At 38.5% G+C, this 25,081-nt stretch overlaps 1 protein-coding gene across 1 annotated transcript in view; it reads left to right on the top strand.

The window, feature by feature from the left end:
- Window positions 1-25,081, top strand: part of PTPRN2 (protein tyrosine phosphatase receptor type N2) — a 624,843-nt gene that overhangs the window by 560,317 nt on the left and 39,445 nt on the right. The window contains exons 15-17 of the mRNA XM_062506519.1: window positions 7,148-7,295; window positions 14,769-14,842; window positions 23,012-23,089. Coding sequence (XP_062362503.1) covers window positions 7,148-7,295; window positions 14,769-14,842; window positions 23,012-23,089 — 300 coding nt within the window. The remainder of the gene's footprint in view (window positions 1-7,147; window positions 7,296-14,768; window positions 14,843-23,011; window positions 23,090-25,081) is intronic.

Raw genomic sequence — 25,081 nt, 5'->3', positions numbered from 1 at the left:
GAGCTCCATGGTATTTTTCAGTACATAACTGAAAAGCTTCAAAACTATTTTTTCCAGTGGTGTAATCATGTCCTGAGAAATACAAGAACTGTTAGATCAAAACACATAATGGTAGTAATATACCTGCAAATGGAGGAGGAAAAAATGATTTCTCCGTGTCTTTTGCCAAGAGAAAAATACAAATTCTCAAGTTTTTATTTCCTATATATTTTCATTTGTGGTTACTGTAAGCAGGACATCTGGAATGGCACAGGATAAGTTAGAAAAGAGGAAGGAGCCTTCAGCCTGAAATGACTGACTAATCAGGTGATGAAATCCTGGTTCCAGTAAAGCAGCGGATGTAGAACACTCCCTGTTATTGAAAGCATGTGAGACTTTATAGCCATATGGTAATTTACTGAGATTTCTTCCAGATACAAGTGCTTTGAGATACTGACAATGAGCTGCCACAACAGAATTTTTCATTTTATATGTCTATATAAGCCAAAAATATAACTACCCCAATAAAGTCACACTTCTTTGTAGTTAATATTGGAAACTTGATATTTAAGATTAAAGCTGGTGTTTCTAACATTTATGGATTGATGCTTCAGAGATGGAGCTGGTCTTGGTACCAGTTACAGGCTCTGCATTATTGGGGGTTATTTGGATTAGAGGACCAGAAATAACTGTGGGACTTTCATGGAACAACTAACTATTGGAAAAACCTGATTTTCTTAACATGCTAGATCATGGAAAGACTGAAATTGGTTGAGATATTGCATCCTCTATTTATTTAAGGTATGCTTTGCTAGGAAGAAAAGTAGGAAAACATGGGCATAGTTTGTCTCTGCTCCCATGTTTCAGCACCACTGGAAGTTTCTTCATAGAAACGTGATGAGCTCCCAGCCTTTTGTCTTGCAAGGACACCAGGGCAGCTCAGGGAGAAAGACTGATCTTCTGCAAGCAAGACCCCAAAGTAACTTCGGTGTTACTATGAAAGTGTGCTGGGAAGTGAGAAATGCTTTAAAAGTGTGGAAAAAGCATTGTGATGCTCCACAGGATCTGAATATGGCTCAGAGTCGTAATAGTGACACTGATCTCAGGCACCTTTATTTGATCAGCTCTGGACAAGCTCGGGAGAAGAACAGAAATAGAAGAATAAAGTAATAATTTTGTAGAAGAGGAGTGGGAAGCAGGAAAAAAGAAGAGGAATGAACCTTTCTGTTGCTATTCCCTGAGTCCAGACTCCAACCCTAGAAAATAATGGAGCACATTAAAAAAGGAGTTGCTGGTTATCTAGAGATTTTTCAAGGGTGTAAAAGGCAAATAAATGTAAGGGTGTCATTTAAGAGGATGGTGGAGGCTGGAGTCTTTCCTTTGTGTGTCTCCTTCACCCTTTTCATTGGATAGCTGAACAATGAGTAAGAATATGCATAATTTTCTAAAGAGCAAATCTTGCCTGGACAAACCTGATTGGTTTTTTTAAAGCAAAACTAGAAAGCCCAGTAGATGAAGTGAAAACAATGGATGTAATATATACAGATTTTAATGACGTTGTGACACTGTTTCATGAATGGTTAATTGAAAAATTAATGCCAATTTTTTATGGGACGATTATGTGGAAAAGGTTGATATACAGAAAGTAATGATCAAAAGCCAGGTCTAGGAGTGTCTGGCAGAGTACAGGAATTTCTCTGAGATCCAGTTATATTTAACTTTTTTAATAATGATGTAGAAATGCATGGAAGTGACAATGACTTTCATCACAGTCTAAAGTTCTGCACAGACGCGATGACAGAGCAGTAATTCAAAAGTTTGAAAACATTAAACCTGAAAATACATAAAACAAATAAATTACCTTTGAAGAAAAGAGTTGCAAGAAGACATATCTGTAATTTGCATAGATCCATTAATTCATGATCTGTGAAGACATTGGAATGTATACAAGCAGAAATTATGGAGAGCCGCAATATTCTGAGCAAGCAGACTAAAGTTGAAATAAATAGCTTGGTGAAAATGAGTAGCAAATTAAGTTTGAAATAGAAAATAAATATTGTTGACATCCCTATTAAAAAAAGCATCTCAAATGAGAACTAGTGTTCCTTATTGAAAATGTTTGTCTATTTCCAGGTATACAATGTATAGTTCAGAACAATTAGTGTCCCAAGAAGTAGTAATGAACTTTATGCTTCTGTTTTAGATCCATGTTAGAAAGATCCAAATGTTAGAAAGATTCTAATGAAGTACAAGAAATTACATTATTTAAAGACCTGGAAGCATAAGTAATCAGATAGGCTGCTTCTGTCTCTGAATTCTATAGCACTGTGAGTAATATGAGTGGGAACAGAGAAATTTACTGTGAAGCCACTAATGATAAGGTATTAAGCCAGAAAATGGAAGGACAAAACCATATGTGGTGTTGAAAGCAAATTGGATTTATGCAGAAAAGTATTCCTCTTACATGTAGTCAATGCAATGTGCACTAGAGAACACAAAGAAATTCAGAGTAGCAAGAATCCTGGGGCATCCTGGGCCAGAAAGATGCGACCCATACATTAGCAAGGAACAAAGGCAAAAAAAACCCATTATTTAAATTAACTGGTGAGAATACAAAACAAATATTTTCAAGTATACTCTTTTACGGCACAATTTGCCATATAATAGCTAAGACAAATTCTCCCCTCTACATGTTCCTTCTGAGGAACCCTGCAAAGCACAACAGCACTGCCTGGCCCTCTGCATCTCTGGAAAAAGCAGCAGCAGTTTGAAAGCAGTGGCTCCCACACTGTTGGGTGAACAGTGTAGGTTTGAGTGGTCACCATTCTCAAGGACTGAGATAATTTCACATCCACATCTTCAGTGACATTTGAAATTCGATTAGACCTGTCAAGGTCTGTCAATTTGAGAGCTGCACATGTTTTCACTGAAAGATGCATCCTCGGTCATGAAAAGGGTTCCTACTCGAGTACTGGATTGGAATTACGGTGTCAAAAATAATTGTGGCAGCTGAACATCAGCTAATAAAATAGGCATTTTTAAAACAAATATATGGACAGATACAAACCATACTATCTCTGAAGAAAGTAATGTGTCTCTTCACCCAAGTAACAAATGATAGGAGGAGAGGAAATGGCCTCAAGTTGTGCCAGGGGAGGTTGAGATTGGATATTAGGGAAACTTTCTTCACCAAAAGGGCTGTCAAGCACTGGAACAGGCTGCCCGGGGCAGTGGTGGGATCATCACCATATCTGGAGGTATTTAAAGGACATGTAGATGTGGTACTGAGGAGCATGGCCTGGTGGTGGACTTGGCCCTGCTGGATTATCTGTTGGACTTGATGATCTGGGAGACTTTTCCAACCTAAAAGATTCTGTGATTTTAAGATTGACCAGTCAATTAGCATTTAATATAGTTTGAAACTTATGTAGTCACAGAGCATGTGTTGGACACCCCTCTTAATAAAAGAGTAAAGAAAAAATAAAGAAAACCAAAGTAGTTTGATACTCTATTAAACATCAAGTGAGTGCACAGGAGGCTCCAACAAAGCCGTGTTCTACCAAAGCCAATCCAAGCCACTGTGCTCTTTGTGCCAGGCACGTGGAATCTGTCTTAGTATGTGCCACTGGCAGTGGCCATTCTTTAGCCCATTCACTGTCCCTGGAACAGCTTTTCATCCTCTGGCTAAAAGCTCCCCTTTTGCCTTACAACCTGCATGTCTCACACAGCAATAATAGGTTTTGTAGTACATCTACTCACATCTTCCTTATCCCCACAGTGTGTTTGGTAGCAAGTGTATCTTCTCTATCTAAACAGGATAAAGTATGGACTGGGCCACCAATTGTCCTCACAAGTGAGGTCCTGTGGAAGGAAAATTAAGGTTAATGGAATTTAAGGTGCATCAGAAGACCTGTGCAAGCAGATGGTGTTTATTTAAATAATAGCATATACTTGGGATTACAGGCCTTGTTGTGCACATATTGGTGAGGCTAGACCTTTGCTTTTTCCAGCAGGCTTGAGGAGCATTGCAATAACAGTGGTGACAACCTCTATTTATTTTACCTGCTGCTCTGGGACAAGGACAATCATGTGCGTGTTTGACATGTTGGTAATGAATTTCTTTTGTAGCAGGCAACCACTGCAGAATGTCTCATCAAAAACATCCTAATTAAGGAGTGGATTTGAGTAGACATGCAATCTCTAAAATATCAGAAGTTCCACTCAATTTAATGTACATCCAGCAGCTCCCAAGAGAGTGTTTCAAAATCACTAAGCTTCTGTTTAGCAAAGTGGGGATGAGCGTAGGGGCTCTGAAGGACTGTAAATGAAAGATTACTTAACTCTGAGGGAATTGTCTGGCTCCTGAATATTTTAAAGCAAGCTTCTTTCTCAGTAGCTTTTAAAAATGTGTGTAAAGCAGATGTTCATATTGGGCAGAGGCTTCCATGGGTCCATTCAAATAGTCAAACACCTCTTCAAAGTCTGTCAGGAAGTGCTCTGTGAATCTGTTCCATGTGATGCAGGAATTGAAACAACACCAAAAAAATGGTTAGTTAAAGTAAAGATTTCAGTGTGTTTTCATTTGAAAATTCATGTATCTTTACACTCAAAATTACCTGGAAAATGAAGGTAAAAGTAAACCTTTTAAAGAGCTTTGAGTTATTTAAAAGTTCATGTGCCACAAAAGCAGTCAGTTTACCTTAACTGTAAACTTTACATTAACTGTGTCCTATTTGATGATTTAAAAAGGAAATTAAATTTCCTTTTAAAATACAATCCTTGAAATCATCAAAGAGACAAATTGGAGTCAACAGAAAGCTTCTTACTACATTCAGTCCTGCGTTAGGAATCAAATGTTCACTGCCCTTTTCCTACAGCTTTGTGGACCTACCAGTGTTTTGGAGAGATTCAGTACTGGCAGATCTGTATATCTGCATGAAATGTCCCTGAAGTCTGTGGGACATTGGAGATGGGCATGTCAAAATGAATCAGATTATGAAACTGTGGTTTAAAATGGGAAGATGCTACGGGCTGGTCCTTGACTGCCTGATCTCTGCTGCATTCTAAACAGCTGCTCTGAAGCCAGCAGTCTTGGCTCCATGGTATTGTAAGATTTTGCTATTTTTTCCCTTTGCCTCATAAAAATTCTCATATACCAGCAGTCTCTGCTCTGGAGGGAGTATCTTTTTTTTTTTTCCCTATGATTTCAGTGCACATATCCAGGCACAGATTTGGTAGGAGAAAAGAAGGATCTTTAGACTCTCTCCTTTCCCTGGTAGCAACAGCCTTTTGACAAGGACAAACAAAATATGAGAGGATGGTTTCCTCCTTTTAACTTGTAAGTTAATGCTGGGAACACGTTTCCTGACCCACACCCAGCAGGGCCACACCGCTCTTCCACTTCCTCACCTGTCAGGTCACAGCTCTGTCCACTGCAATGATTTTTCCTTCATTATAGAAAAGAAGCAATCACACAGTAGGTGTTTTGATTGCATCTAGGGCACCTCTATTTTTTACCTCCTTTAAGAAACCTCTCTTCTAATGCAATATCTTTCTGTGTCCTTAAAGACATCCATTCTGGAAGTGTTGCTTCTTGAATTGGTTTTTCAGTACCAGGTTTGATTTACAAACCTTGTGTAAAGATGCAGGAGCCCGACAAACCCTGCAGCAAACAGAGCTATGTGTCAGGGCTCTTTTGTCATCAAAAAAATGTGCAAGCTGCAAGAGGGAGCAGTATCCTGCCCTGCCAGCCAGGTGGGAAGCACAGTGGCACAACAGATTTGCAGAGCTCCTGTTTGGCAGAGGACAAGCTGCAAGCTTTTTACACCTTCTGTTAAACCTGTTGAGAGGGCATGAGAGCTTTTCTTCTTTAAGGCATATTTGGGAAGAGCAATTCGACGTCACGGATATTTTCTGTGGAAAAGGTTTTCTAAGCAATTAAAGTGCTTTTTATACTTAGCAGTGTATGCTTTCTGGGAGCTTTTACTAGGCAAGGTTTGCTACAGATTGGGCTGTATTAGTGAAGTTTCCAGCAATAACCACTGTGACTGATGTTTGGGCCAGAAGCTCTGGTATTGACCCTGAGCCTGTTTGCTAGACAGTCTGTCCTTTTAGAATCCATTTAGGAATGTTAATTTCAACCTACCTAGTAAAGGCAGTATGGAGTTTAATTTGCAAATATGAACAGGGTATAATGTGAGATGGTTCTCCTGCTTGTTGTAGGACAAGATGACAGGCTCTACAAGGTAATGAGCCTGTATAAGTAGGCTCAAAGTACCAGGTGATCACTTTCTTAATTTTCATGTTAAAGGGAGGGAAAGATTTCTGGGTTTCCCCACCCTTCCTCCTTTCTGCTCCCTTCCCCTCACATACTTGGATTATTTTCTGATTCATGGGATGAAGGAAAAGGGTTTTGGTTCACTTTTCTCAAATCTTTGGAACTGAATTCCTATCTGCTGCTGGACAGGAGCTCTAGCCTTGGGAGATCTGCAAAAGCTTAAGACCAGCACCAATATACTTTGATGGCCCATCCATCATTCCTGCCACAGACAGTTTTCCTTTGTGATGCTTTTCCAAATACTGTTAACTGAATGCAATGTGCAATCTTTAACAACGTATATTAATTAACATCACCTCCTCAGTTCAAGGCTTCTCTGTGCCAGTTCATCTGCAAGATGAGTTTCTGATGACCCAGTGCTTGAACCATGACAGTTCAGCCTGGCAATTTTTAAATTATTTTCAACATTTTTATCAGTGTTGTGACATTCATATGTGCTTGAACTTTAGTTGTTAAATCCTTTGTTTTGACAGAAGTTGTTGTTTGTAGTAATTTTTGTCAATGGAACTTTGTTTCTTTTCCATTGCCTGATGAAGGAGACATTTGGGCTTATGTTTTCCAGGTACTGAAGAAGAAATAATTTCCTCCTAAAGCTCAGTGACTGGATGTTTCATGCATTTTCTCTCTGTTAGCACTGGTTCATTTTATCATTCTCATAGTTTATAGCACAAATAAGCTTGAACTTAACTCTCTTAAGTAAAGAAATGAACCTTAAAACTGAGCCACTTTTATCCCCAAAGCTCCAGATTCCCATGCTTTGAGAAACATCATTTTAGTTTAGCTTTCAGCCTAGCTAATTCAATGCTTAATGCAGTATTATTTTAATTCCAGTCCTACATGGAAGATCACCTGAAAAACAAGAATCGTCTGGAGAAGGAGTGGGAAGCTCTGTGTGCTTACCAGGCTGAGCCCAACGACAGCAGTGCTGCACAGCAGGAGGAAAACGCCCCGAAGAACCGCTCACAGGCTGTGGTACCATGTATGTTACACCTCCCTTTGGCTCATGGCATTTTAAATTCTCAATACATTCCCCAATATTCTTTGCACAGTGGTGTGAAAGCTGCAGAAGGCAGGCAAACAATATGGAGTGGTTTCTGTGTGTATTGGAATGCTGTGGCTACAACTGTGGGCTGGGTGCATGTCCTGTTGTCATTATCAGACCCTGTTTATCTCCTTGTAAGTCACATAAATGTTATAAAAATGCACAGCTGTGCCACATAACACTGCTGCTGCGGCTGTGCTGTCTCACAGAATTCCATAGCCAGAGTGATTTTCAGTGCTGGAATGTACTGTCTGTACAAGAGTGGCATCTGTAGCTGTTCAATAGAAGTGTCTTCTTCTGACCAAGACAAGTTGGTCTCTTGTCCATCCAGCAGTAAAACCAGCAGCCTATAGGCAGAACGAGATGATCTGTTTATCAGATACTCAGCTGTACTGAAAAAGCCCCTTTAGGCTTCAGTGGATAAGTTTGCAAACTAGCTTCTTTCTGCAAGGCTTCTCTAAACACACAAAAATAAAAATAATGATTAAAAAAAAAGAAACTTATGTTTATATTCCTAGGATTTGCTCTTCCCAGTAAGCAGCCACCTTTTGAGCTTAAAATAAAAGTAACATATTTTTCCTATGCAAACATATCTCATTTATCTCATAGATTACATTGGTAGTGTATGGATACATATTTCATTAAGCAACCAATGAAACAAAAATGAAACTGAGAATTTATGCACAGTCCACAGCAACCAAATGCTCTCAATCAGTGTGCCCACAATCCAGCTGGATTGCTTGGCAAACATATATAGCTGGTTTAATTTTAAAGTGCCCTGAAAACATTAATTTTCCCTAAGAAAGTCTTGATTAAGTAGTATTCCTTCTTTAAAAAATGGGGAAATGACAGGTAACACCTTAAGTAAATGTCATAGCCAGATTTAGAGTGAAGATTCTTTGGAAGGACTTGATAATCTAACTTAGCCCATCAGTCCATGCATATTTGCTTCAGCAGGGATTGTCTCTTGTTTATGTAGTGCTTCTTTCTGTAATACTTTTCTGCTCAGGAGAGGATTACAGCAACTTGGCAGTTTTAATTCTCCTGAGTAAATACAGTGCTGGTCAGAAGCCTTTTGGGGCAACAAAAGCAGTTTGCTGGCTTCCATGTGTTTTCAGATCAGACCTTTTGAGAAGTTCTGATGAAATCACTGTGAAAGCCTTTTGTGGCCTTTTACATCTTGAAAAAAAAAAAAAACAGCACACAACTGACATGATAGGCAGTGAAAATTTTCCATTAAAATGATGTATTGATCCAAGTTAATCTTCCTGCTTAAAGTGTTCTATTTATATGGACTTACAGTCAGTCCATCTTAAGATATTTCAAGTTCCTGCCATAAATTAAGCTAGACTGGCTTTGGTTGCTGCCACAGAGATAGCATGGCAGCTACAGATGTTGCCAGAAATTGGTGCTGGTTGTTTGACTGATGTAGAAACAGTGTCATCACGTTACAATGAGCTATAAGATAGAAACTTCACACTAGACTTTTCTACCTCCAAATCCAGAAGTATCATGGCTGTGACAGTGCTGAAGAGCAGAGGTTTTTAGCTTGGGTGTCATAGAATCATTTGGGTTGGGAAAGACCTCTAAGACCATCCAGTCATTAACCCAGCACTTGCCAAGTCACCCCTAAACCACATCTCTGAATACCATGTGTACCTGTCTTTTAAATACGCTCAGGGATGGTGACAGGTAGTCTGTCTTTTCTCATCTTATTGTACTGTGTGGGTCTGTCAGCCAGCACTGACCAGCCTTTATTTCTCTGCCATTGCTTCTTCCGTGGCATGCTGTTATGCCTGTTTTCCCCATTTCTGGGTCTAGACTGAATCAGTGCTGCCTGAAGGTGATTTGGTGAAGTAAAGGTATTGGACATGGATAAGGTGACTGCAATTTATCTGAAGCTTTAACTGAAAGTATTTTAGTACATTTAAAAGAGTAAAACGATGCATTTGCTTTGTTTCTTCAATGTGGAAACTTCTATTACAAATATTAGTACACTGGGAATTTTCCTTTTTGACTGTATTGCACAAAATTACCTGCCTTCACTTTCTGAAGCTGCTGTGCACTGGTAAACAGTTGTCATGTAATGTATGTTTAAACTACTTACTACTTTGTTGATGGGTGGAAATTATGGCATAGAGTTTAAACAATATTAAATTTTGATAAGGTGGTGATTATTTTAGACTCTAAGATTAGACTGAGATGAGAAGGCCCAGTTTGCCCACTTTTTTTTTTTTTTAACTGTGTTAGACATTAAACTACAGCAAAGAAAGCCATAGATTTGCTTCATAATGTATGAAGAAGCAAGCCTGATATGCTTTTGATATTCTACAGAGTTGTTATGCTACGTTCAGTGTATTCTCACAGAGTAATGCCTTGTTAGTGTTTTCTTACCACTTTCATATTCATAATCACCTTGACAAGGTAGAGCAAGATTGCCAATTCACATAGAAGATTTCCTCTTAGAGAGGCTTCAAAGAAGCTTTAATGTCATGTTGTATTGGCTTTGTGTTTTTCTTTCTGAACCAGTCGTGAAGTAATACAATATTATTTTTACTGATTATGTAACTGATCTAATTATTATCATAATTTTACCTTAGCTTGCTCTTGTACCTAACTTTTCTATTTTCTATTCTGTACAAACAGCTTTTAAAATACTTGATAGCAGAACACCTTGACACTGCACATAACTAATTACTAGTATAAAAAATACTAACAATTCAAGTTACCTGGATCTTCTAGATTAACAAAACTGTGTCCTTTTATCCAATCAAGAAGCAGATTGCTTTAATGCACATATATTTAGTGCTTTAATTTAGGGATGCCTATTTTGTTTATGAATACATGAGCAGCTCAAGAGAAGCTTTCCAATTTTTCTTTCTCTTTTTGCATCTCTGAAAAATAAATGCATCTCAATAGAGTCAAAACTGTATGGTTTTATTTATGTACACCAAGAATATATACAGGTATTTTAAACATTTGGCAAACAACTTTTTGCAGTTGGACATCTATCAAAAACTGTCCACCACAACCATATACATGGGTCACGGTATATATTTAAGTAGCCTGTTTATCTCTGTGTTTTGCCTTTCCTCTAAAGGAAAGCAAAGTATTTAGGGGCAGAAGATGCACCCAGATCTGAGGCTTGTTTGCCTTTAGAGCACAGCCTAGGGGAAAACCTGAGCAGATAGCTGTGTGCATTATCCAGTACAAATGAATGTGCAAATAGTGCTCTGAAATGAGCAAACTTCAGCAGTTCAGAGCAAAGAAAAGTTCCATTTTCTGCAGATCATCTATAGGCAAAATAATGATAATCAGCAGATTATGAGTCTTCATCGTCTTCAGACTGCACCACTGTGATTCCTCAGAAGTTCTTCACTTTCTTTAATTCAGTGGAGTCCTGTGCAGTGCTTTGTATAAAAAAAAATCAGCCTAAATCTAGAGGGAAGAAAATGATGATCCAGGAAGAATGTGCCAGGCTGATTGCTGTAAGATTTGCTTTGTTCTGTGATGCTTGGATTCAAATTTGCCCATATTCCTTGTTTTCAACCTTATCTCTGTTGGTTCTGTTCCTTCAGAAGTATCTGATTAAAAGGAAACAAAAGACAGAGGGAAGATGTGACTCTTACTTTTACAAGCTTTCAATCTCCATCCAACAACAAAAATAATCTTCATTAAGTTTCAGGACCACTGTGAGAGAAGTAAAAGATTGAGATGACATCCAACTGTAGAATTTGTCACTGTTTAATAATTCAGATAGTTAATGGCATTTTATGCTCAACTACTCTGTGGGAGACTTGTGACCCTCCTGCCTGCTAGCCAAGTGTCTTTAGGACTCTCAAATATCAGTAGAAACCTACACTGAGGCACTGAAACCAAGTTTTCTGAGCATGAGTCTGTGAAATTGTAGATCAGGATGCTTGAATTTAAGTGTGTCCATGTAGCTGCCTCCATATGAGCCAGGTGCCAAAGCCCCTGACACAGCCAGTCAGTGCAGGGACATCAGGAGAGCTGTGCAATAGCCAAAGCTGGTATTTGGCTTACAGGGAAATGAATAGCTTTAGGATGCCACTGTATCCTGTGTGAGCTTCAGATGCTGGTCTAATAGGGTAAAAGTCTTGGGGACTTGTGTCCTGTCTGTTTTCCTTGTGCAATGTCTGACCTACCCCTACAGTTTCTCAAACAGTCCATGTTCATGTTTAGCCACCTAAATCAAGCTCCATTAACCACTTCACATGAAGGTAGCTATGTGCAGACACCAAAATGTAGCTTTTTCAGTCTATAAATTGAGATTTATATACTTCAAACTCACGTATGTTTGCTTATATCATGTCCTTGATGCTCTCCTCTATATTTTATACTTTATATTTTACATGTATATAAAATGCAACATTGCGTTGTGTTTCTCTGGAGCCACAGGTTGATATTAACCTTCTTATTTAGGAAACTTGTCTCTGCCATGTGTCCATGTATACATTTTGCTTTTCTTTTGGCTGTGGCTTGGCTGGAGCAATAGCAAATGCAAAATAGTTCATCATTCAGCAGCAGCTACTGTAGATACTTAAAATGATGATGAGTTGTAGCTTGGCCATATTACAGTAACTAGTAACAGCATTTATCTTTTCTCTCACTTCCTTATTACCACCTCTCTCCTCTCCTATTTCTTCATTCATCTTTCTTTCTCATTTTTTAGATTGATCTTATGTATCTTCCTTTTCTGACATACCTTCTTTACTTGTATTTCCTGCTTCTCACATAATCAGTATTCAGTTTGCAAAAAAACCCAAAACCAACAACAAAAAAAGCGCTGTACATTCGGCATTTTCCCCATGGTTGTTCATTGTTAGTATAACAAGCTGGTGTCCATGGTATTCTGTTGGTCTTTTTTCTTCTTGCCCTGCCTGTTTCAAAGAGCTATTATGCTATTTCCTAGAAGGTTTGAGGTGATAACAGGCATAGACAAGCACAATCTGTTCATTGTCAATGTGACTGTTTGATGCTGCAACTGAAGCACACATGGGTGCAAACTCCTGATATATGCAGAAAAACATGTACAACCTTTTTTGCACACTTCTTTTTTCCAAGAGCAAATACAGTCTCAACACCTTTTCATTACCAAAGCCTTAATATGTCTCGCCCTCTGATAAACCCTCCAAGACAGCAAGATAATGACATGGCACACTGAATCAGAGGGCCTGGATAAAACACTGTGTTTTAAAAAAAAAGATCCTGAAGTTACTGATCTCACACCTGACTCTTACTGGAGAGTCACCCTGACATCTGTTTGCTAAATACTGATGAATCACTGTCTGCTCTCTCTCCTTCATCCATTTGAAAACATTTCACTCGTTTCCTTTGGTGATTAGTTCAAACAGGTTTACTATTCAATGCACAAGGTTTATCCTGAGTGTTTTCTTAGCTTAAGGCATGTGAGACACCACATTTACTGCATGTAACCTGTGTATCTCCTGCAAAGTCAGAAGATTTCAGAACTGCAATTCTTCAAGCACTCTGTGACACTGCTCGTTGAAAAGCCTCCTATAAAAAATATTGGGTAGCCCAAGATCTCAGGCATCAAAAGTTTGGATTTATGTTTTGAATTTTTTTGTGCAGTGGTGCCACAGTGGGGTGGAAATTAGAAATTTCTCTGTTCCCACTCATATTACCCACAGTGCTATAGAATTCAGAGACAGAAGCAGCCTATCTGATTACTTGCTTCCAGGTCTTTAAATAATGTAATTGCTTGTACTTTGTTAGAATCTTTCTAATAATGTTCATGGACATGTTCCTTTTCTTGTCTTCTTCATCCTCAGACCTTAGCAGGGAAAGTAATTTTATGTGAATAGTAAAGAATATCTCTTCAGTTATTTGACATGACTTGTTCATCACTAATCTTATTCCAGGAGAAGATTGATGACACTGTTGGGTGAGATTGAGTGACTATAAACAACACTTACAAACATCCCTTTGTCTTGTTCATCTATTGAACTGCCATGGTATTACTGCTGAATAAACCTAAGCAGAGCCCAGACTCTCTATTTCTACCTTCCTGTATGGTCCTTAGAATGTTTGATAATTCATTTATTGTTCCTCATTATTAAAATAACGATTGGTACTTAACAGCCAACTTGGAATCCTGGTGTTGAGTGGTGTCACAGGCCACTAGAAAATGCACTCTTATTTTGTCTATTTGAAGAATCAGTGGAAAGATCCTCTGATCTTTCAGATGGGGTTACAGAAAGGGCAGCTCCACAACCTCTTTCTACCATATATTGTGCAGGGTAGGTTTCCTGAGAAGTATAAATTGTGCTGGTTATATATCAGGTGCAAGTTGTTTGATATTAATATGTAGATTTAGCCATCTCTCAAATTATCTGAGTGTGGTTTGGGCTTTCTTGTCTTTAGTCAGTGGAAAGAAATGGCATTTCTTGAACACAATTTGGCCTGTTTGTCACAGCTGAATCAGGATGAAATTACCATCACATAGAAACATTTCTTTCCTCATAACAGAAAGTGAGTCTGGATGATTGGAAGAGATACAGACATCTGCATTATCTCTGCCTGAGTATAAACAAATAAAACCCATCCATTATACATTTTCTGATGTAGAATTATTTTTTTTTAAAAAAGGTCTTGAGTTTGGGGTGTACCAGCTTTAAATATAATTGAGCTAGCACCAGTAAAATCACAAGTTTAAAAGTGGTAAAATAATCTTGATGATGGCCAAACAACATGAGTAAGTCTGCTATATCCAGAACTGCTGTTTTCTTTACTGGTGTCTGAAGCAGCTATAGTAGCAGCAGTGTGTAAGATGTCTGTGTGTGCTCCAGTTGTACTTTAAGTGGAATTGTTGGCATTTTCTCTCTCCCATGATCATCTCCAAGTCATATTGTCTCCCTGGTGGAGACCACACAGCACTGGTCTTTGATGAGGACAGATTAACTTACTGTCCACCTCTCAGCTGTACTGCCATGTTCCTGCTGTTCATATTTTAGAGAAGCCAGGTGGACAAGGTCCCATCAGCTTCCTTCTTCCATGACCCTGCAAGCACAGGAATGTTTGCTATAATACTCAGGGGTTTTTAGTGATTTGCCTGGTTTAAATCTTAAACTCCCTGAACAGAAGATATTCTCTTTTTTTCCTATGAGAGGTTGTAGCACATCACTGTGCATCCCATGAAGACAGGCTTTGTGATACTGAGCCTCTGGAATTTCCCATTGCTTCATTCCTGAGTGAGGCTGGGATGCTGTGGCTGTATCAACCCTGTAGCTAGGTTGGGAGTCAGAAGGAAATATCCTTTCTGGTATTTACCCGCCTTGAAAAGCTCATTAATCTGCTTTTGAATTGTCTAACATAAAATGGGTAGAATACTAGTATAGAAACTTTCTTCTCTTGTTTTCTCCTTTGCAGATGACCATTCCAGGATATGTCTGAAAGGTGAAAGTAGCCATGACAATTCAGACTACATCAACGCCAGTCCAATTGTAAGTATGGTAACCTATGAAAGTATTCCAAATAGTTGATCCTTATCATCCCTTGTTGTCAAAATTGGCTCACTCCAAGCACCTCACTGCTAATCTCAGGTTGTGAGCACCTTACAGCACTGGTGTTTCAGCCTGTCCTTTCAAATAGAAGAGAAATGTATTATGCATGCAATACCCTTGAAGTTTATTCAGTAAGAAAAAGTCACTTGATAACCCTCATTCTACCTTGTAATACTGTCAGTTTTTCTGTACTTGATATTAGATATTATTAACTTGCAGATTATAAAATTCAATGCTTTACTTTAGTGGAGCTTTTCCTTCTCCTGAGAGGTAAAAATAGCTTGTTGTTTTTTGCTTTGTCCCACTAGCTGCAGTAGGAGGAATGGTTTCTGTAGGCATGGAGAGATGAGCTCCACAGACTTCTGAGCTTCTTCTGCATTAGGAAGTGACATTTCCACTTACCTCTCTTCTTCAGTTGACCTAGTGATGCACAGTCTGGTGGTTCTGTAGCTCTTCTGGTTCCTCTCTGAGCTTGCTGTTTTGAAAGCAGCAACAGAATCCCTGAGTCCCTGTGTATTCATTCCAGCTGCAAAGTAGGTCAATCCAATTTTTTTGTCCAGATACCCCAGTGCGGCCCAGCTGTGGCTTCCCATGACTATGTGAGCTGAATATGAATCTTTTTCTTGTCCATGAAAGGTGATAGGGAGAAAAGGTCTCTATTTGTAGACACTAAACAGGTATGGTAATGCCAATGGCATTGTCCTGTTTTAGCATCTCAAGGGAAGTGTCAGAATATCCATGTGAAGGGGGGAAAAGGCACTGTGTCCTTGACCTCTGTGAGACTGCTGGTATTGCTGTTGCTTTTTGCAACAATTTTTATTCACATTAATTAGGCACCAAAAAGTTACAGGGCAACTCTGAGAAAGAACTGAGGATGGAGAATAAGATCTCTCTGCAGTGGGCTGTATTTGCCATTACTGGCTCATTTTCCTGGGGACTATCACTCCCCCAGTTAAATTATTTTGTGTGGGCAAGGCAGCTGACAATTTGCAACAGCATGAAATTACAGGCTGCTTCCTTCCAGTGTTGTTGACAATATTTTTTTTCTTTAAAAAACCCAACAGCTACATAGAAACTGTTCTCTGATCTTTGTTTCAGCAGGGTTCAAAGCTTTGTTTCTTTTAACATGTAAAAGTACTTTATTCAAAGAATTAAAAAACACACTGAAGCTAAAAAACACCTTTGGGATATTTTTGTCTTTGGCTTAGGGTAGAGGGGAAGCCAAAGCGCCTGCATGTTGAGGGATTCCCTGTTTCCATTTCAGAGGACAAGAGTAAGTAGGCACAGATTAGAGTTTTTAGACTGCTTTTAGGTAGGTCTCTGACTAGACCAAGCTCTATCTGGCACCAGGACCAGGGGATCACAGTAGGTCATGTTCCAAGGAATATGAATCCTGCTTGTAAAATCATACACAGAGGTCCAACTCCAGGGTTTCAGTGCTCTGTTTGTGTCCTCAGGACCCAGCTGGTAAGTTATGTTTGGTCAAGCCTTCATCTGATAGTAGAAACTGAGAGGTTTTGTGGGAAGGACAGGAGTGGGAGGTGATAACTGGAAGTGAGATATTGTATTCTTGTAAGAGCTTGGTTGTAATTCACATGGCAACAACGTGGTATCAAAGTGGAATTACAGCATCTGTAGACGGTGCTAAGTCACTAAGGGTTCAGTGTTGACAGCAGTACAAATGCTGGGTTTTTACTGAAAAACCAGGCTTCTGCAGTCTGCCCAAAAGTCTGTGTAGACACAGCTTAACTAGTTTTAGTACATAAATTTGATTGGAGAAGGGGGTAAATTCTTGCATGTGTGTATATGTCTGTTGCAATTGTAGTTTTCGATTATAGTCTGTTGCAATTATAGTTTGGATTAACTGTTTCTTTAATTACACTGGAGAGTAAAGTATTCTATTAAGTAGTGTTGGAAGTGAAGAAACAGGGCTAAGATATCCCATTGACAAAACTGGGAAGAGGTTTTCTTTATCAGGATGCCCAAAGCTCATGCAAGCACAGGGTCTCTGCTCCCACAGTTTTAACTCTTGTGTTTTTACAGAGGGTTGTAATCTTGCCTTTCCACCCAGCTCTTAATAAGGGTCCTTCTGCAGAGTTAGAACATACTTCTTTTTTGTAGTTTTCCCAGACTCAAGAGTTCTGTTCAATACAACAACTCACACTAAAATGAACTAAAAATTCTTATTGCTGTCTTTGTATCTCTTACAGAATACTTCTACGCCCAGAAATAAGTGGGTTCACAAGTATTTCATTAGACTGGGACAAGTGCCCAGTAATTTGCATAGCCAAGAAAAACTGGCAAGAAAAAATGTCAAGTTCCTCTTCTTCATGGTAGGATAGAGACCCTACCATGAGGAGGGAAGTGGCACAGCTGACATTTGTGTCAACCTGCTATTCCAGGGAAAGGGATGCTCCAGTTAGTCACATGAGTTTGCTCCACTAAGCCAGTAGTCATTTTGCTATTCTGAGAGCAGTAGATCAAAATGTATTTCCTGAAGGTGATGCAATGGGGGGCTGATAGGAGGAAATCCCTGCTTTGCATGCCCATGGTCTGGAAAGATTCCCTGCAAACTGCTGAATTTTGAGCCAAATTAAATATCCTCAGATTAGCGTAAACATATTTGTTAATCTGGTGTAGTTTTCATATTAATGAGGTCAAACATAGATGTGGCAGAGATACTCAGTCTCTGTTCTCCCCACTTCAAATGCCTACTGCAATATTGAATTGGGCACTTGATTCTGCAATATTTACTGTGCTTATACAGCTAGTGAAGCCTGGGTTGGATGAATGTGCTATTTCTACTGCTGTTTTCTTGAGATCTTTTCTGGCAGCAGGCATGCATTTAGTCTGTCTGTGTCAGCACACAGTGGATGTGGAGTATCAGTACAACTGCTTTCACTCACTATTGCAAAAATCCTACCATTTTTTTGCTTCAGACTGTTTCAACTTAAATAACCTCAGTCATTATCCTGTCAATACAGGGATGCTCCTGCTGCATTTGCTCCTTGCAGTGCCTGGGTTAGGAGTGAGCACTGCTGTGAGATGGGCATTGATAGCACAGGATCAGTACGGGATGGACTGACTGGAAGAGGCTTTTTCCTCCCCACGTGTGGGAGCTGTCTGGTGCAGGAAGAGTGTAAAACAAAATAATTATATTTCAGCTTCAGAGAAGGAGGTTGCCAGTCCTGTACATGTTGCTGGGTATCTCCAGCTTCTGGGTCAGTGGTCCAATCTCCAGCTGGGGCTCACTCAACCTTCACTGAAGTCTAAATGAGTGCAGCAGCACACCGTAAAAAAATCCCTGTGCTAGACAATGAGCTGGCCACCTGCCCACATGTTTCTTCCTTTTAAAAATTGCTTCCCCCTCTCAATACCTCAGTACTTCACAGTAGGATGTGAAAACTGGAGTTATATTGGTGGCCTCACTGCAGCTGGGAATGGGTGAAGAGAATCAGGAAAGATTCAGTCCAAGTTCTTCCCATATGCCTTTTATTTCACTGTAGCATGAGGCCAGGAAAAATGAGTCCTTAGGATAAATTTGCAGGGTAAAAGTGAGGTAGAAATCTGTTTCCCTCCTCTCTGAAATAACATAAAGTACTATGATAATAACTCTGGTATCGGCAGCTGAATGAAAGGCTTGCAATTACAGCACAAGGAGACCCTGACTGTGCAGAATAAAACTGTGATAATTACTTCTGTCATATTTGTACTTAGTCCTCATTAAATTTCAGGAAAATCATCCACTAGTAAATAATGTGCAATCTTTGCTTTTAAATCAGAGGTCATGAAAGTAAATGGGAAATTCTGTTTTTCCTCATAGGGTGTCTGAGAGAGAAAAAAATCCCATCAACTACATTTAAAAACTCAGTTTGCTTATTATTGAAGACAGCAGACTGAGAAACGTCATTAGCATGACAGTTTGTTCAAATACAGCATACAAATTTCATCAGCAAGAATAGACTCTGAAATTCATAATGGCATAGACAACCAGATTTGCTTCTTTCATTCCATTAGGGGCTTAAAAGGAAGGATTTAAAAAATTGTTTTAAATTTTAATTCAAACATGAAGATGAGGACTAGTCTACCTTTTTAATTTTAATGCTGAGATGAATGATTGCAAAGTTCATCTGCAGTTGCTGGATATGCTTTCTTTTGCAAAAACAAATACACTCCTTCTTTTACTGACTGTCTGTAGTTTGTGTAATAAACATATGCATGGAAGTAGATTTTCTTGGTATTGTAAACATATTAAGTCTGGAAACCACACAGAAGCTTGAATCCACATGAATTTTTAAGGTGTTAATCAGATTTCAACTTACTTTCTGTCATATTTGGTCTACACCAGATTTCATTCTGATGTCACAATTCAGGAGTATTTCAAATGGACTGAGGATTTAGATGAAGGAAAATATGGTGTGACTGAGAGCACATCTCACTGGAAAGTAAAGATCTCACAAGCTGAAAGGGAAGGTAAAGGGAATGAATTAATCAGTATTATCATTTACATGAAATTTCAAAATGGTCATTGATGCCTATTGACACTTTTACTGTAGTTGGCTGTTTTACAAGACGGCTTAAAAAGAACCTACATGTACCACTCTCCAGGATTTACTCCCACAATGTATTGATTTTTCTGCATTTCATCAGCATTATCAGTGAAATTGTGCAGCAGCACCATCTCTATCAAAAACGCAACAAAACTGAGAATTCTTCAGGGAATCCTTGCAAAGTCTTAGAATAAGGCAGCTGGATAATAGAACTTTTGAAGGAAGAACTAGTTTTTATTCTGTAGTAAAGCAAAGGTGGATTCCTGGCCTGATATTAACAAGATGCAGCCAGTTGTGATAATGTTTGTCACATATTTTCCTAATTTAAGGTACTGTAAGTCAGCTTATACTACAAAGCCCTGTAGGAAAACACAAGTTGTGCCACTAAAGTTTTCTCTCGTTTTTCTTTTCCAAGAAGAAATCTCAGTGCTCCTCCTTTTTCTTTTCATTTGCTTTTGATGCTGGTAGTGATGGAAATCAGTACAATCAATTGTGAGGCCAGTTATAATCCTTGACCCCTAATATAAAATCATGGAAAAATAGATTGAAACATTATCACCAGACTTGCCTTTGCTGTACTGCAGCAGAAAGTGAGGATTCCACTCTAGTAGAACAGTTGTAATAATTGTTGTTTATTCTTTCCAACAATGGCTGTTCGATCCCATTCTGATGTAAGCCTTGTGAACTTGGTGCTTTGATGGGGAAATAGAGGGGGAAATCATGTTCTTTTTGAACAATTACTATTAGGGTTGTTCTGATGTAAAATGTTAGCAAACAATCAATTTTTGTTTTAATACTTGATTGTATGGAGTCTGGAGTTCTTCATTCTTCTCTGGAGAATACATTTTCTATTTTATTTTCGTGAAGTGAGAAATCCGAGAGATCCTTGAAAGAAGGTAATGACTACTGACATAAAAAAATCCTGCCTTTTACTTGATCCTTGATTAGTTAGTTTAAAACCCATTACTGACTATTTCTTTATTCAAAATTCTGTTAACTTCGATAGATTAAGATGCCCTTGGTGTTCTTGGTGACCTTGAGAGAATAAAAAAGAACAAAGCAAAAACATTCAAGAACTGTCTCTTTCCATCGCCTACCCACATTAAATCGAATGTGACATGACTAGAAATTTTTCACACTTTTCCTGAAATACATGGTCTTTTAAACATGTTATATACAAAATTAATGAAACCAGGAATTTAATGTAATTAGTTTAAACTTTGCTCTTATTTTTGTTCAGTTAAAGATCATTTAATAGTATGATAGCATTTTCTGCCATTTTCTATTTGCTCCAAGCAAGAAGAGTTTCTGCTCATAATTGTTTTTTGTGCAACACAATGTGCTTGGAATGTAATAATTGTAATTGTCTTTTGAATTATTGTTAAACTGCTGATATACTTCACCACTCTGTGCTTATTGTAATGTTTGCCACATTCCAACAGCACTTTTGTGACAGAGGTTGATTAATGCTGAAATGCCAAGATTAGCCTGTTCCTGATTTATCAATTGAATGTCGAGACATATTTCCCCCATCACAGCACTGTTTGCATCATCCTTGATTTCTTCTGCCCTTGCTTTCTGGCATGCCTACTTTAAAAAACAAAACAACATCATTCAGGAAGAATTCAAAGTAAATTAAATTTTTTCTAAAGTTTGGTGTATTTGCTCTTGGTTACATTTCCAAGCCAAGCTCTAGCCTGTTGGAGAAGTGACATCATTTTTGAGTGGATGCAGCCCACAGCAATTTCCACTGGGAGTAGCACATCCTCCTTGGTGTAGGTCAATTTTTCTGAGTTAAGATTTTTAGTTCCAGCATAGGAAATCATTTCACCACAAGGTTAAATCCTGTGGATCTTTGGGATTCAAATCAAAACAACAACAAATCATTTCAACTGTAATGGAGAATAAAATACCCCCTGCTTTTAAGCTTGACTTTGCTCAATCACATTCGCTGTTTTCAGCTGTGTTTAGTTCAGTGTCTCAGTTCTTACAAAACAAAACAAAGCAAGGCAAAGCAAAACAAAAAGAGAGTTGCCCCTTTTGAAATGTTTCCTAAGGCCTTTTTTGTTAATACTGATTTCTGAAGAAAGCTAGTTTTCCTTTGTCTCAAAATACCCACAGTAGTAAATGTCTTCCTATCAGAATTGCTTTTGTCAAAAGGCAAAGAAAGCAAGGTTGAAATTTGTTGTGAGCAATTGTTTGTTGGGAAGATTTATTTGCTGATAAGAGAAGCATCCCAATGAAACTTGGAATAAAATGATGGTATTGTAGATATCCTGGTCAAGGCTTTTTATAACTGTGGGTGGTGAATCAGAAGTAGGCTCTTAGTCTAAATGGATTCAGTGACTTTTACCTGTGTTGTGTTGTCATGGAGAATTTTAATATTAAGTCCGGCTTAATTATACATCAGAAATTAGAAACATAAAAGTATTCTCTTCCTTTTTGCAACATTCATCATATTGTTGTTCTGTTAGAATAACTTACATCTGTTCTTTTATGGTGCTTCCCTCTTTTATGTTGCACATAATTATGAGGTGCCTTCTTTTACGCTGACATGTACCATCACTGAAAATTTTGATAGGCTATGAATAAATTCAGGAGATGCCTGTTAATGCAAATGTGACTCACATTCATTCTTATTCAGATCTTTACTTATAGAACAGAACTGTGTATTGAGACAAATTCTGCCTTCAGCTACATGGGTATAAGTTAACTCTCACCGACTTCAGTGTCACTGAGTCACACCCACACATCTCAGAGCTGAAATGGGTCTCTTTTCTTTATGTTCAAAGTTTTGTCCTGCCCAGTTCAGGGTTAGAATGAGTTTGTTTGTTTTTTAATCCTATCAGCAGATCTTCTTTTTCAGCAGAATGGGTCCTAAGATTTAGAACCAAGAAAACCACCCATCAGTTCGAAAACATTCATTGTAACACACTAATCCTATTTACTCCTGATGGCTTTGTTTCTTAGATTCTTTATTTTTTCTGCTCAGTGAATTTTCTGCTCCTTGAATTAAACGTAATAATTAAGGTCTTTAAGCGGAACTTCCTCCATTGAGGCCAAATCCATGCATTTAGATAAATCAGCTAACCAGAAAAAGCCAGAAACTGAATTTGTTCCCCATTTTTGCTGTTTTTTAGTTACATGTGCCCTTGACTGGCATGGTGGAAATGGACAACATATTTAGATGTGTGGAGCATTCTTAACATTCAGTGTAGAAAAATGTTTCAAAAGGCTCCTAGGTTGCTATGAAACCACTAATACTGATCTCATATAAATGCCTTTGTCAACCACCATAAATGATCTTACTCTGCATATTGAGGACATGGGACATTGCTCATCACATGTGTTGATATTCATCTGGTCATCCATCTTTTGGGGGGAAAATTTCACCTCTGAGCTTACAAATAGAAATAAAACACTTTGCTTGCCAATAAAGGATGCAGGGACCTGACAGTCCTTTAGGAAGTCCCTTATTCTGCCCTCTCATACTTTCTGTCTGTAACACTGCAAGGGATTTCCTTTAAATAAATCCAGTCTGTATTCTTCCTTATTCCAGATGGACCATGACCCCCGAAACCCTGCATATATTGCCACCCAGGGCCCTCTCCCTGCTACTGTTGCTGACTTCTGGCAGGTAAGTTAAACATCTCTTTGAAAACTGAATTTATGGCACAAGTTTTCCTGTGCTTCTTGAAATATAACTTGTGTAAGAGTATGTTGTGCTTGAGTCTATGTAGGTGGAATAATCTTAATTCAAATGTCTTTTTAAAATCTAGTACATGGATATTCAAGCCATTTATGTATCTGAAAACCTCAGGGCAAAGTATTCATATTTTCGTGCCTGGTCTCTGTAATTAAATTAATGCCTGGGATTCAGCGATTTTTCAGAGAGCCTGAAGAGTGTAGCCAGAATTCATTGTCATTCTCCAGATGAGAAAGGACCTAATGCTGAGTGCCATGAATTTTCCATTTAAATCTATTCCACACATGTCCCAGTTCTCCAATATGCTTGAATCGTTATGCATTTCCCCTACCACAGGCAGTTAGGACCCAGCTGTATAAATTTAAGTAGGGGCAGAATTTTTTGCAGGACTGGGGCTAAATAGTATAATTGTTGATGCACAATTAGGAGCTTACTTTGCATGCAGGTGTTTTAGTGCTGGTGCAGCTCTCAGATTTGGACCAGCACACATTGCCAGGGTAGATGTGTGTGATGGTGTGATGGATACCAGTGTTAGATATTCCTTTGGAAGTACAGAACTGTGTCTGAAAGTTTACAGAAGCTGCCTGGGGAGGAGGCCAACTGGGGCTTATTATCAACATGAACATATGCTCTTATTTTTTGTTTTGCATTATGAATTTAGAAGCTTTTGTTCTGAAGATGAGAGAATGTCTGTGTGACAATTTCAGAAGTGTCACTGTATTTAAGGAGCTTGCATCAGTTGAAATCATCTCTTTATCTGCATCACTTGACTTATCATTAAAAGCCATTAACTGATCCCTAATTAAAGGGGATTAATTCTTCTCACGTCACAATTTTTCTGATGAGAAATCAGGACATTTTCAAAAAACTTGCTGAATTTTGGGGGTGTGGATATTGAAGTGCTCTGTCCAAGATATTTTGGGACTGTTTTCTAGAAGGGCAGAGCAAATGCTTTTCATGTGAGCTTTTGGTCTGGCTTAAATTTTCAAGTAACTTGTGATTTTTGTCCTTACTGTTTGGTAATTAGCTAGAATTGAGAAGACTGATCTTTTTTGCTTGGCACATGGATTCCTTCTAACAGGCATGAGACTTGAAAATGTATTTGTTAAGTTACACATTCAAAATCAAATAGTATGTTGGCTGTTCTTTGATGACACTTTATGATTTCTATGGCCCAGGCTTCTAACTGGTTTTTTTTTTTTGTATTTGCGTATCTATATTGTGTATAATTTGACCTGTAAATGCCCTGTTACATGTTGAAAAATAAATGTTTTTATTTTTAAATATGGCATTTTAAAAGCCCACTTCGAGTAAGCATAGCAGAAATCAGAATCAATCATACCAGCATAGTATGAAGGATATCTTTCATTCTTCTCCCACACCAGTTTTAAAAGTTAGGCAACCTGTTTGCATGGTCACAGAGACTACGACTTTTTTTCTTTGTTCTGTGGTACAATCTTCTTCATTCCACTTAATAGATCTCTTTCTTTACTTTCTTTCCTCATGCTGTTTTGTGTGGAAGAGTCTTCACTTTCCTTCTGCTCTTTTTGCTATTTCTCTTCCAGTAATCCATCAGTGAAAATTCACTCCAGCTCCCCACCAGATTTGCTGTAAACATCTCATCAGAAACTGTTTGGGAGCCATCGTTCAGCTTTGGTTTGAGTGTGGCTGTATGCATTTCTGATGTGATGATCTTTTACTATTTCTTCTGTTAGGTTCCATAGAAAAGGTGTTTTCTGCTGTTTATTTTGATGATGTCTGTCACTTCAGCATAGCAATCTACCTGTGCCAGTGTCCTGGTTTGGTCCATTACCCACTTCTTAAACTTCCTGCACATCGCATTTCAATGTACCAGTTCTTGTCCCAAACCTTTTACACAGCCCAGGGTATGAACCAGATGTAATAAACAGGCCAAGAGAGATG

The sequence above is a fragment of the Cinclus cinclus genome, chromosome 1, assembly GCF_963662255.1.
Source record: "Cinclus cinclus chromosome 1, bCinCin1.1, whole genome shotgun sequence".
NCBI lineage: Eukaryota > Metazoa > Chordata > Aves > Passeriformes > Cinclidae > Cinclus > Cinclus cinclus.
The sequence above is the reverse complement of the archived record's forward strand: the minus strand, read 5'-3'. Positions and strand labels throughout refer to the sequence as shown.